The sequence below is a fragment of the Monodelphis domestica genome, chromosome 2 (genome assembly GCF_027887165.1).
Source record: "Monodelphis domestica isolate mMonDom1 chromosome 2, mMonDom1.pri, whole genome shotgun sequence".
Taxonomy (NCBI): domain Eukaryota; kingdom Metazoa; phylum Chordata; class Mammalia; order Didelphimorphia; family Didelphidae; genus Monodelphis; species Monodelphis domestica.
Genome location: NC_077228.1, coordinates 319941358 through 319956034, shown reverse-complemented (window position 1 = coordinate 319956034; position 14677 = coordinate 319941358). Strand labels below are relative to the sequence as shown.

The following is a 14677-nucleotide window of genomic DNA, read 5'->3' as shown; positions in this document are numbered from 1 at the left end:
TAACATATTGATATAAAATCCTCTAACTCATAAATATTTACCTGACAATGGCAGAGTAGAGCAACATTGCTTCTGGTCATCATTAAATCCTGTGGAAGGCATTTGTCTACTTTCCTACTGTAAACTCCTAATAGCTCAAGGGCTGGTTACCCAATATATGGATGATCTATTCCCCTGCTCCTCCTTTTCAGGCTCTTAGCCATTTCTCAGCTTCTTTTCACCAAAAGAAATTCAGGAGAGAGGAGGTGAATCTCAAATTGGGCTTGTAAACTACGATTGGGGAGGAAGCTGAAACTAATGTCTGCACTAAAGTTCTTGGTTTTTATGAGTATTTTATTGATCTGTGCTATCTTTCCCACTTAGGATAGACAACCACGGGTTACCTGTATTTGCCAGCTGAGATTGAATATAATAATGAAAATCTTTGCTGCTGTATAGTGAATGTCATTCTTTAACTTGGAGCATATAGCCAATTATGGAAAAGCACACTGAAGGAGCAAATTTCTTTCTCTATACTTTGCCAATAAAAGGCGTAATTCCCAACCCCTTCCATCTACTGAATAAAAAATAAATGTACCATATCTCATTCATAACATAGCAAGTAAAAAATGCATGATAGAAATTCTTAATTCAAGGTCTATTAACTTGCATTTTTAATAATTCAGTAACTGTATTTTAATACAATTGGTTTCTTTTGTAATCAAATATATTAATTTTATATCTTTAAAAACATGATTATGGAAAGAAGTCTATAGGCTTCCCCAGATTGCTAAAGGGGTATATGACACAAAAAACATTAAAAGAACCCCTAATATATGGGATCATTAGCTTGTACCCACAATGCTACATTTTATAAATTACAACTATAGATCCAACCAAATGTAAAGGATACAAAGAAAAGGCATATTGAATATGGCTGCTGGGGAGAGGGGCAGGGATGTGAAAAAATATCATAGGGGAGGTGGAGAGAGGGAGGGAAGCAGCTCTGCTAGAATCCCTCTCTCTTTCTAGTAGGGAACTGGGGGGGAGGGTTTGGAAAGGGAGGGTGACCAAATGCCCACAGAGTGCTCTGCATGCCACCTTTAGTGCCCGTGACATAGGTTCACCGTCACTGGTATAGAGGAAAGACCCATGGTTCAATTTCCAGCTCTGCCATTTGGTATATCTGTAACTGAGGGCAAGTCATTAAACCTTCTTTTGCCTCATTTTCCTCATATGTAAATAAAGTACCTTTTGGCTCTAAATCCTCCTTACTATTGCTTTTTATACTAGTTTAGATTTTTGTTTTTGTTTTTATTTATTTGTTTCACCCAAGTTTAGAGTAGAGAGAGGAGCAGCTAGGACCTTCTTCTAAAGCCTTAATAAAAAGATCAGTACAGTAGAAAGAGCTGGTATCTAGGAGACCTAATCACATTTCTGCCAATAATGAAGAGTAACTAGGTATGTGACCTTAGGCAACTCATTTATCTTCCCTGGTCTTCTGATTTCCCAATTGTAAAATGAAAAGTTTCTTTCCAACTCTAAAATTCTATTTTTCCCACTTTTAAACCAAATGTATTAGCTCCCAGATACACTGGATACAAGGGGCTCCTCTAGCTCTGGTCTAGGGTTCCAGGGCTAATGGTCCCAGAACTAGCCAATGAAAAGTCCAACAAGCAACCTGAGTAGCTTGAGACATTAGTTCCAACCTTTGGTGGGTTCAGGTAACTGTGGCCACATTTGAGGGGCCTGCTTTGCCCTCTCCTATGTCTTTTCCACATTCCCTGAGCTGAAACTCTCTTACCTTGTTAGGAATGCACTGGCATCGTTCAGCAAGTTCCGGCTTTGCTAGCAGATGTGCAGAAATTTTACTGGCATGAGCAGTTGCCATCAATGAAACCGTAGTTCCAAAGCTGTCCTGCTGTGGGCACTAAAATACAAATTGAGGGCATCATGAATGGAATCAATTCCTAGCAATCTAGGCAACAATGCTCCCTTCCCCCTCCCTCATAAGTTTTCATTATGGCTGTTAGAATTGTTGAATGGCAGTTCCACTGATCCCTTACTAATAGAAAGTTGCCACTGATGGTAGAGAAACATAACATTTGTTCTTGCAAAGAGATTATTGGTGGAGCACTGTAGAACAGAAATATATCCCCTGTGATAAAATTATACTCCTCTGAAAATCCACTAAAATAATGGCTTTAGTAAGACATTTTACAGATTATATTGCTACAGATTTATATAGCCACAGATACTTTATACTACAGATATTTATGGCTGCTACAATTATATTACATATATACACATACATATATATTACATACAAATGTACTATACAATTATAATTATATTAAATACTTAATCATTATATTGTTATACTGAAATAACATTATTATATTCCATGGGTGCATAAAGCTAGTATCTAAATACATCATTCTTGTAAAGGAAATCAACACAAAAAACACCCTGAGTTTTATGAGACTAGCTACTTGAACAAAGGAGACCTGAAGAAATGGACAGCAGAAAACAATCTTAGTCTTTTTTTAAAAAATTGAAACAATATATTTACTTTGTTACAATGTGGTTGTTTTTTTTTTTGCTTATGGTTTTAGCATAGTCCAATAACTTCAACCAAATCTTAAAGACACACAGTGCCAAAGAAAATAGGGGACTTTTTTTTTAATTATTCAGTGACTGGGACAATTTAGAGAATCTCTACAGAGTAATTCAGACAGAACAAACATACACACACCCCTCTCTTTCTTTCTCAAATACTTGTACAGAATAAGTTTCTAAATAGATCTAAATTTATAGGACAAAATGATCTTTTTTCCCTTTCAGCAGTAAGGACCAGTCCCTTTTGAATTTGCCTGAAAATGTAACCAGTGGTTGCCAGTGAATGTTTTATTTTAATAATGGATAGCACTAAAATGTTTATACTGAAAAAAATTCCTCCTTAAAGTGCACTAAGCATTATTACCAATAGTTACAATATTATAAAGTTTGTACCTCTATTTGACAGCTACCTTCCAATGAAATGATAATAAAACATTCTGTAAATAGAACAGGTTCAGAAATATCTCTAATTAAAGAGGTCCTCCTATTCTTATGCCCATGTGCCTCCTCCTTCATGCCTCCTTCAAGAACTTATTCCAAATAAACTGGAGGAATTGTATGTGAACTGGAACGACCTCCAAGAATTTGATGCAGAGTGAAAGGAGCAGAACCAGAAGAACCTCAGACACAGAGATGGATACACTGCAGCACAATTGAATGTAATGGAATTCTCTACTAGCAGCAATGCAATGATCCAGGACAATTTTGAGAGACTTATGAGAAAGCATGCTATTCACATCCAGAGAAAGAATTGTGGGAGTAGAAATGCAGAAGAAAAAGAACTGCTTTATCACATGGTTCGATGGGGATGTAGATTCTAGACAATCACCCTAGTGCAAATATTAATAATATGGAAATAGGTCTTGATAAATGACACATGTAAAATCCAGTGGAATTGCTGGTCTGCTATGGGGTTTGGGGGGGGGTGTTAGGAGGGGTGGGAAAGAACATGAATCATGTAACCATGGGAAAATATTCTTAATTAATTAATTAGTTAAATGAACTTTAAAAAAAAAAGACCTTATTCCAGAATTTATCTCTTCTCTCCCCAAACCCCACATAGCTTTAAAATTCCTTTCTAAGAGCCTATCTTGACTTTTCAAATAAATTCAATTCAACAATTATTTATTAAATACCTATTTGCCTGTATCTATTCTAGGTGCTGAAGACACAAAGACATAAAAAAAAAGTCCTTGCTTTTCAGGAGTTTACATTCTTCTATCCGATATGCTACTGTCTCATATATATTCCCATTTGTAGTTAACCTTGAAAAAGTCTGTTCAAGCTGCTTTTACTTCCTCACCACACATTCTCTTTGGAATCAAGCTTCTACCTATATCTCCTTGCTCTCTCTGAAGTCACCAAGCCTGATGGACATTTTTCCCTTTCAGTTTTTTTATCCTTCTTGAGTTCTCTGCAGCTTTTGACACTGCTGACCCTTTCCTATTGGATAATCTCTTCTTTAACTTCAGAGGGCCTATACCCTTGTAGTTTACTTCTTATCATTCTAACCATTCCTCTGTCTCCAAAGGATTCTTCTTCTAAGGACAAATACTGTTTTCTCTTAATTCTGGATCTCCCCCAGAATCCACTGGAGTGCTCTAACCACATCTGGTATTAAATAAGTGATCACAGGCTCATAGACTTAAAGTGAAAGAGGACCTCCAAGGCAATTGAATCCAATTCTCCCATTTTTAGATGAGAAAATGCTGGCACTGAGACATTATGACTATGACTTGCCCAGAGTCATATAGCTCAGAGAGTCCAAAATGGAATTGAACCCAGGTCATCCTGACTAGCAGTACTAAATCACTAGACCATATTGTTTCACCAATGATTACTGAATTAGGGGAAAAATAGAAGTTTCTAAGTTTAAAAATTAAAGCACATTTGAACTGAGAAATATATTTAACAAAATAATGAATCTTCCTCTATCTCACAAGCCAGGCACAATATAATCCATAATACAATTAAATACTTTAGGTCACTGGTTCCCAGTCAGTGATTCATGGCCCATTTCTAGTTTTCCTTTTTGTTCTGAATGACTGACAAGCATGTTAGGCTTGTATTTAGTTTGGAGGGTTGAAATAAAAACTACAACAAAGTCATTAGTCACCTTCTTTCACTCTAAACATGCCTAAAACAATTTTAATGCACCAACAAAAAGTACAAAAAGCATGGGTCAATGATTCAATCCATCTTTAGCCATCCAAGGCATTCTATTTTGATCACAGTTAGATATACTGACTTCAATGTTTTCCAGTTTGACCATGATTAGGGGCATGAATGTTGTCTCCAGTTAGTCTGGGTTAACTCTCTGGGGTAGATGTGTTCAGAAGCTAGTGCCCACAAGAATAAAAAGGCGTAGCAAGACACAAGTGGCAATAGAACCTTGATGGAAGGAAAGAATCAAGCATTTACTAAGCATCAACTATGTGTTAGGAAAAGGGAAAAGACATTTTACAAATATTCTCTCATTTGATCCTCACAGTGGCCCTGGGAGATATCATTTTACAGTTGAAGATGCTGAGTGAGAGAGTTGTTAAATGACTTGCTCAAAATCACTAGTAAGTAAGTCTGAAGCCTAATTTTAACTCAGGTCTTCCTAACTCCAAGCTGAATATTCTATCCCCACCACTAGATTGATCCACTGAGGGCCAAGTTAAGTATGTGGATAAAGAGTGAGATAGTGAGTTGTCTTCAAAAGAGCAGGCTATGTTTGGAGCCATCACAAAGAGGGGCCTCAGATGACAAAGAAAAGGCAATAATACAGGAATATGGAAATACCTTTGATTTGGAGTCTAAAGAGTTAACTTTAAATCTGGCCTCTGTCACTCACTACCTATGTGATCTTGGACAAGTAACTGAACTCTTCTAGGATTCAGTTTCCTCAGTAGTAAAATGAGGGTAAAATTAGTTAAAGAAAAACTAGGATCTCTGAGCCTAAGTGAAATCCAAACTGGAAAGCAAGATAGGACTTCAAACTAAAAGACTATGGCGAGAAGAGGCTCAGTGAGTAGAGAAAAAGGAAGGGAGATGGAACTTCTCAAGGATTGGGATGAAGGAGGCTAGGTGGGGAATCAGACAGTCAAGCCAAGTCAGAGATTTACCAAAGGAGCTGGATCTACTTTAGCAAGATGAAACAGGCCTCAATGGGATGACTTTAATCTTAGGCAAACTTGTTTTTCTCAGTTTTAAGCCCCTGGACATGCTGTGTAATTGGCTAGCACCTGGAACCAGCTGACAGGTTTGGCAAATGCAAATTTGCTGGAATTTATTTATTGGGGGGGGGGGAGAAAGAAGAAGCATTTTAAAAACAGTTGATAGTTATATAAGAAATCACAATGCATTAAGTGCTTTGTGTATCCAGGGTACATTTCTAGGACCAAGCTTGACAAATAAATTCTCCTATGAAATATATAATCTAGTCTCTACTAGGTACCTAAACCAAAGCAGATCTCCAGTCACTTTTTTAATGTATTCAGAGCCCTGTAAGATAGACCATTCTGGTTTTGACCCACAATAGTTATTTTATTTTATCTCATTTAAAAAACCCTTACCTTCCATCTTAGAATCAATATAACATATTACATATTGATTCTAAGGAAGATGAATGGCAAGGGCTAGGCTAGGGGGAGTGAAGTGACTTACCTAGCATCACACAACTAGGAAGTGTTTGAGGCCAAATTTGAACCCAGGATATCCTATTGTCAGATCTGACTCTTTATCCACTGAGCCACCTAACTGCCCCCTACCCACAATAGTCATTGATGTATCCTTGTCCCAATCTTTGTTACTGCTATTGCTTCTGTAATGAAAGGATACTAATAAAACATTCTGACCAAAATGTGGCCATGGGAAGGCATAGACTTAGAGTCAAGATACAAGTCTAGCCTCCTTATTAGTGAAAGTCCTTTGTTTAATTTGACAGGTTTAGTTAATTAGTCTTTAAACTTAATATTACATTTCTCACATATTTTCAACAAAGGTTAATTTATTTTTGCTCTTTATGTTTGCTCTTCATTCTTAAGCCCTTTTCTTGTCTAGGATTTTTAAACTTTCTTTTCCTTTATTCTTTCCAAAAAATCACATTTTAATTTTCTACAATTCCCAATGAATCAGCAAAAGTGGAACAACAATCTAGTTCCATTGCCTCAGAGCCTGAATATATAATTTAAATAGCGGAATATACAGGTTAAACTGAAGACAGTGTCATCTCAGAGAGTAAAGTTGTAGTACAGAAACACTGTTGTAATTTAAATTTTTAACGTAATTTTTAAATGAGTGCATAAGGCTAGGTTTTCAATGACACATTTAATTTTCAAAGATAAAAGCTTTTTTTCAGTGGAATATAATTGCTTCCAGAAGTCTAACAGTAGTCAGCAAAAGTGTAAGCTGTTAATTTATTCAAATACAATTTCCTTCATTAGCTTACTTTTTTTTTTACAAATAAAACATTCATTCTTTCTTTCAACAAATATTTATCAAGTATTTGCTATCTGAAGACACTATGCTAGGTGCTAGTGAGCACCCTAAAATAAATATGGCACAGTCTTTGCTTCCAATCATTTTCCATATAACATTTTATCATTTATAAGTAATTTTAAAAATACTCCTTAAGTGACCAGTGATTCTTCAATCTTCAAAAGAAGACTGTGGGCAGAAAAATATCTCTGCTCTTAGTTCATATATAATACCTATGCTGCTAAATGTTCTCATAAGCTCTTTCAAAAACCTAGCAGGCATCTAAACAACATTTAATAAAATATGAATTTTTCTCCCAGGTTTTACACACTAGATTGATGTGGTGCTTTTAATCCCATACTATTCCACTAAAACACCAACTTCAATTACATCTCTTTTAAACACTGCTCTATCACTCTCCCTCTCTCTGCTGGTACAGATCAAGAACTTCTTACTTAAACTTTTAAACTTGCCTTTCTTTAAACTACTTTTCGACCAGAACAGACCAGTTCTTAAGAGCTACCCCCACCAAAACCCATGTTATACTAATATTTTTTAAATCTTCCAAAAAATTAACACTTTCTGTACTCAAAAATGTGGCTCCAAGAAGTCTAGGTGTTTTAAACCTGTGAGCTGGCAGATGAAGTGATATTCCTGGCTATTTATAGAAAGATATTTGGCTGCCTTTCATCTTTCTTGGACTGTGATCTATAAATTGAATTTAGGATGTTCTCTCCAATAGCATACTACAAAGCCAATATATATATATATATATATATATATATATATATATATATATATATATATATATATATATATATGAAAGGAAAAAAACAACTTGGTAAAAATGGAAAAACACATTGGCTCTATTTTTTTCGACTGAGTAGGTGAATTTTTATTCAATTTACCAAAGTGAGAATAAAAGTAAAAGTTTACTTTGAACAAATAAGTTATTGATAAAGCTTTCATATTATTTTTTGAGGAAAATAAAATGAAGTATACTTTGGGAAAAGGAGTAAGACATTTTTTAAAACGTTGATTCTCATCTGTTTCTTCTGTTCTTTTTTAGTACTGATCCTTTTCAAATACCTTTATGGGATATTTATTCATCAATAATGGAAAAAATCAAGCAAACAAATAGGAAAATGTATTGAATGTTATTATGTGCCAAGCACTAAAGTAGGCAGAGAGGGGGTAAAGCATAGCTTAAAACCTCAGGAGTTTATAGACTAGTCAGAAAAGGACGATTCAAAGTAGCAAATGATAATTACCAAAAGAATGGTCCATAAAATAGAAGCTAGATGAATTCAGGGAAGGGAGATCCTGGGATGATTGAAGAAAGCTTCAGTGAGATTAAGAAACTCAATCTGGACTTTAAAATAAGGATAGGATAAAGCTACATTAATATAAGAAGGATATTTTCTGTGATAAAGAGGGTAAAGAGGAATACTGCTAGAAGGGAATTTAAAAAGAAATTACAAAAGAAAGGACCAGTAGGACCTAGTGGCTGACTGGATATGACCAGGAAGGTGGAGGGTTAAGTCCAGATAATTCTAAGCAACTGGAGAAATGGGAACTGGTTTAGAGAAATTGGTAGGATCATAGGATATATACTTAGAAATGAACTTAAAGATTATCAATCAAAAGTTTTGTCCCTTACTTTCCAATTAGTAATTTTATTAACTTTTAGGGATCCATTAATCATTTCTATGCAGATGACTCCCAAATCTATATAGTCAATACTTCTCAACTCCAGGTCTGTATAGCTAATTGCCCACTTATCATCACCAAATGTATCCTGTTGAGTACCTAAAATTCAGCATGTCCAAAAGTGTACTCATAATCTTCCCCCTTAACTCACTTCCCCTACTAAAAATCATTATTTCTATTTGAGACACTATCATCCTTCCAATTTTTGTTGCTTTTCATTTGTTTCAGTTATGCTTAACAGCTCCAAAAATTTTCTTGCTAAATATACAGGTGTGGTTTGCCATTTCTTTCTCTAGCTCATTTTACTGAAACAAACAGGGTTAAGTGACTTACCCAAGGTCACATAGCTAGTAAGTGTCTGAGGCCAAATTAAACTGAGGAAAATGAGTGTTCTTGACTTTAGACGTGACAATCTGTTCATTTCACCACATAACTAAACTCTTTCCAACTACTCAGGTTCAAAAAACTTTAGTAGCATTCTTCATTCTTTCTAACATTTTCGAATCCCTCAGTAAGGAAGAGGCCATTAGGTCCTCAGGAAATTCATTTCACTTTTATATAGCTCTAAATGTTAAGAAGTTTTCCTTACATCAAATCTAAATCTCTCTCTCTCTCCACTTGTTACTCCAAACAAAAAGAAAGTCTAATTCCTTTTTTAGGTCTAATATAATAGTAAAGGTAAATAAAATGTTGGAGGGCATGTGGCAACATTGGGACAAATGCATTGCTAGTGGAGTTGTGAATTGATCGAACTATTCTGGAAGGCAATTTGGAATTATGCCCAAAGAGCTTTAAAATAATGCATTCCCTTTGATCCAGCCATACCATTACTAGGTTTGTACCCCAAAGAGATAATAAAAAACAGTTGTACAAAAATATTCATAGCTAAACCTCTTTGTGGTGGCAAAAAATTAGAAAATGAGGGAGAGGGTGTCTCTTGATTGGAGAAGACTGAACAAATTGTGGTATGTGATAGTGATGGAATACTATTGTGCTATAAAGAATGATGAACTGCTTGATTTCTGTATGAACTGGAAAGATCTCCATGAACTGATGCAGAGTGAAATGAACAGAACCAGGAGAACAGTGTATACAGAAACTGAAACATTATGGGATGGTCAAATGTAATCAACTTTGCTACTAGTAGCAATCCAATGATCCAGGACAATTCTGAGGGACTAATGAGAAAGAATGCTATCCACATCTAGAGAAAGAACTGTGGGAGTAGAAATCCAGAAGAAAACATATGATATATCACTTATATGATTTGGGGTTTTGGTTAATATGGAAATAGGTATCAAGTGATAATACATGTATAACCCAGTGGAATTGTTTGTCAGCTCTGGAATGTAGGGGAGAAGTGGAGAGGGAAAGAACATGAATCATGTAACCATGGAAAAATATTTCAGGTTAAACATCTCTATTTCCTTCATATGAGCCTCCTGGTGTGTGAATTCAAGGATATCACCAACCAATCAAATTGCCCAAAATTGGATGAACCTATCTAGCTTATCTCAGTAAGCATTTTTAAAGTATTTATTATGTGTCGGGTATATAGGGCATAGGAGTCTAAGTGCTGAGGAAAACAAATGCAAGGAATAAAATCTTTCCTGCACTCAAGGAGCTTAATATTTTCATATATGTCCTTCACGTAGGCAATGTTCTTTCAAACTTGGATGTAGTCGTGCCAGAACTTTCACCTCCCTGTCCTAAGGTCTCTTCCTGTTCTGAATCTATGCTCATAAAAAGACTAATTTTTAATTTAAATTAAAGTCATAAAAAGACTGATTTTTTTGGCAAATAGTTCATATTTTGCCTCAGGAAAAATATTGTTCAAATTTCTCAGCAGAAGACAGATATAATATTAATACATTTTAAATTATGTGTTTTATCTGTAAAGAAGAGAAAGTGGGGTAGGGTGGGGAATCCCAGACTATGAAAGTTACTTGTCATTTATTTTTCACACAAAATCAACTTACCTTAGCATCTGATATTTCACAGCACATCTCTTGAGCTACAAAGTTTGGGTTACAGTAAACCTGAAGGCGGTGAAGTTCAACCTATTAAAAAATATGTTAAAATTACAAATCATCATTATGGATTTCTTGCTGTTTATATTTAGAAACACTATAAATATGAATGGTTAAACACTCATAGAACAATGTGATCTTATCCCAAAGTTTGAAAACTTAAAGTTAAATCTGATTTTCTGGTAGTTCTTTTAACAGATTAAATGTGTTAATTCTAGGATTTAGTCATTTCCTAGGTCTTTAAGCAGACTTATCCTCATTACAGGAAACCAGGTGACAATTCTATCAATCTTTTAATATCAGAAACAAAAAGAATACTTAGTTGAGAAAAAGTTGAAGAGAATCTATAGCAGAAATAAATAACTGGTCTATCAAAAATAGAGGTGAAGGAATATGAAAAATCAAAGCACATTTTGGAAAATGACAACTCATTTTCTCCAAAGTTCTTACTGGAGAATCATTAGGTACTGTTCAATATTAACTCTGTATGTGAATGCTAACATTTTTGTTATACCAGACTTCTTTGATTTAAAATAATGTTTTTTTCAAGGCTGATTTAATCTCTAATCCTCATCGTTTAAAAGAGTACTGATATTTTTAGCATGCTTTTAATTTATATCAAAATTTATAAAACTTCTATCTCTAGCTACTAAGTTATCTTATAATTACTGTAGTTAATGGCACCATCTTTAAAAAAAAAAAACTCTTACCATCTGTCTCAGAATCAATACTAAGTGTTGGTTCCAAGGCAGAAGAGTGGTAAAGGTTAGACAATAGGGGTTAAGTGACTTCCCCAGGGTCACATAGTCAGAAAGTGTCTGAGGCCAGATTTGAACCCAGGATCTCTCATTTCTAGACCTGACTCTCTATCTACTGAACCACCTACCTACCCCTTGAACCATCTTTTATGCTTGTTTATGCTACCTGATCTTTGCTCTTACTCACTTGATTCCCCTAGGAGAAAAAATATTTTGTCTGGCTAATGATATTTTAAACTTCTTTTATTTTTAACTTTGTTTATTCTGAGAGTCAGCATGTTATAATTTATAGAAAGTTGCCTCTGAAGCTGGAAAGACATAAATTAAAATTCTGCTTTTAACACATACAGGTTGTGTGACTCTGGGCAAGTCACTTAATCTCAGTGCTATAAGCAACTCTCTAAGACTATTGGTTGCAGACTAGTTGGTAACCTGAGAGTTCCTTCATTTGCAATTTCCCAAACCTAATGAAATCACAAATCCAATCCTAATTTTATTTTAAAACTCTCCCCTAAATGTGCTAGTAGCTGCACAAAATATTTTTAATGGTCAAAACTGTACATTTTGGAAGTCAAGCATCATTGTTTAAAGAGCTGTGAGTCAATTCCATAAAATATTCCTGTGGTGACTTTGAAAGCATCCAAACTACTCCAAGATTTTTTTTTTTTGGTTTGTTAGGGGTTTTTGGAGGGAGGCATTTTTCACAATCCTTATATCTGCAAATTTGCCATCATCAAATCTAGATTGTAAATGTTTACTTTTAAAAAATCTTCAGTATTCAATTCAGTTTTATATTCCTTCTCCAAATTGATCAAGAGATCAGCCTTAATGATAAGTGTAGCAGGATCTTCAGATCAGCAAGATTTTTGTAAGCCTGGCCTACTCCTCCCAAGGGCATAAGATCATTGATTTAAAAGTGGAAGAGGTTTTAGAAGTTATCAAGTTCAATGCTTTCTTTCTATTAATGAGGAAATTGAGACCTAGAGAGGTTTGAGTGACTTGTCCAAAATCATACAGATATTCAGTGGCAATTAGGATTCAAATTCAGCTCCTCTGCCTGCAGTTCCAACAGCACACTTTATACTGTACCACAAATACTACCTCATACACTTGGTGGTAATATTGTTCGAAGAACTGGAGCCCAAGAGAAATTATTAAACCAATATCAGCTTATTTAAAACAGTTTATAATGCAAAGCAACTGCTATTATGAAGTTGAATGTACAGAACCATTGTTCTCTAATAAGAATGGCAGATAATCTGGAATTATTTAAAGCTCATCTTTCCCCTGCCCTTTGCATTTCAAAAAAGCAGCTTTTAACATAATTACATTATGCATCATACTTTCACATTTTACCAAAATTTAATTTTCCATAAAATTATTCTTTTTAGACAGAACCCAATTTATTTTAAACTCACTATCCAGAGATAATTTGTTCAGCCTATATTACATGTCAAAATATTATACCTATTTATATTAGTACTATGAAAGACAGCATAGCATAACACAGTGAATAGAGGTCTTGGTCTTGGAGTCAGGAGGACCTGCCTGAGTTCAAGACCTGATTTTGGTACCTAGTAACTATGGGACTGTGAACAAGTCCCAAAACCTCATAGGGCTCCCTCCTACATTTGAAGATTTTAAATTATAAATGAATTACTGATCTTAATTGGTAGTGAAAATTCATGCATTGAGAATTGATGAAATCATGGGTCTAGGAGAGAAAGAGGGGAGAGAAGAAGAAGAAGAAGAAGAAGAAGAAGAAGAAGAAGAAGAAGAAGAAGAAGAAGAAGAAGAAGAAGAAGAAGAAGAAGAAGAAGAAGAAGAAGAAGAAGAAGAAGAAGAAGAAGAAGAAGAAGAAGAAGAAGAAGAAGAAGAAGAAGAAGAAGAAGAAGAAGAAGAAGAAGAAGAAGAAGAAGAAGAAGAAGAAGAAGAAGAGGAAGAGGAGGAAGAGGAGGAGGAGGAGGAGGAGGAAGGGAGGAAGGAAGGAAGGAAGGAAGGAAGGAAGGAAGGAAGGAAGGAAGGAAGGAAGGAAGGAAGGAATAATTTAGATATGAATGTGCCTGAATCTGTGATATTATTGGTATAAGGAAGTCACAGTGGAGATATGACACTTGTTCTGCAATATACAGTCTTAAAGAGTTTTCTAAGTACCAGAGAAATTATCACTTGTCCAGCATCACGAAGCCAAAATGAGTCAAAGGTAGTAATTAAACCCAAGTGGTGTCAATTCTGAGGACAGTTATCTATCCTTTATGCTAGATGTGTATACATAGAAACATATATGTGCATTATTTACATATATACATTTTTGTGTATACATACACATCTGTGTGTATACATGTATGTATATATATAACTATTAACGGGTTTACTTTATATTGGCACAATTGCCTTTGGAAGAATATATAATATAAGAATTCTAAGAAGAGGATACTTTGTTTTAACTTCCAAGCATCATCTATTACACTGCCCTGGCTACAGCATCACTACTTACATCTACAGGTTTGCCATCTGAAGCCCGAGCAGCAATGACTGTTCTGCCATGAAAGTCAACAGAATCCTTTTCGACTGTCTGTCTTCTCTCAACTAAATTACAATCCACATAGAGAGAAATGATCCTGGACTGTATGCTGAGGCCAAGCTTGTGCCACTGCCGATCAAATAGAGGAAAAATTTCTCGACTTTTAAAAACATAGTGCAACATTTCCCCCTGAGCAGCAAAGGCCATCACTTCCACCACCTTTTTTGTACCATCGATTATTATAGATACCTGCAAAAAATGTAAAATGTTTATATAGATTTTTATTTTAAAATGTATTTTAACAATTTTTTTTAAAAAGAAAAGTGGTATCAAAGAAAACAAAAGGAAATGAAGATGACATAAATAGAGCAATGTTGTTACTATCTTGTTAAAATTAATATACCTGTGATATGGGTAATACAAACTTTTTTTAAAATTATGTTTAAAAGTTCAATTTCTTATACAATCATTTCATTCTCTGTACATTTTAATGCTTTATAATAATTAAATTCATAATAAAAAGAACATTTTTTTAAAATTCCAAGATTGTCACATCAAGATATGTACAAGCAATATTTTAAGAACTTGTATTC

The 14677-nt window shown here is 34.8% G+C and overlaps 1 protein-coding gene across 4 annotated transcripts in view; it reads right to left on the bottom strand.

Annotated features, from left to right (window-relative positions):
* The window catches only part of COL19A1 (collagen type XIX alpha 1 chain), a 453356-nt gene that overhangs the window by 386663 nt on the left and 52016 nt on the right, over positions 1–14677 (bottom strand). For all 4 annotated transcript variants that reach the window (XM_056818442.1, XM_056818444.1, XM_056818443.1 and 1 more), the window contains exons 6-8: positions 14058–14333; positions 10752–10832; positions 1784–1909 (exon numbers count right to left, since the gene is read on the bottom strand). In XM_056818442.1, the coding sequence (XP_056674420.1) occupies positions 1784–1909; positions 10752–10832; positions 14058–14333 (483 nt within the window). The remainder of the gene's footprint in view (positions 1–1783; positions 1910–10751; positions 10833–14057; positions 14334–14677) is intronic.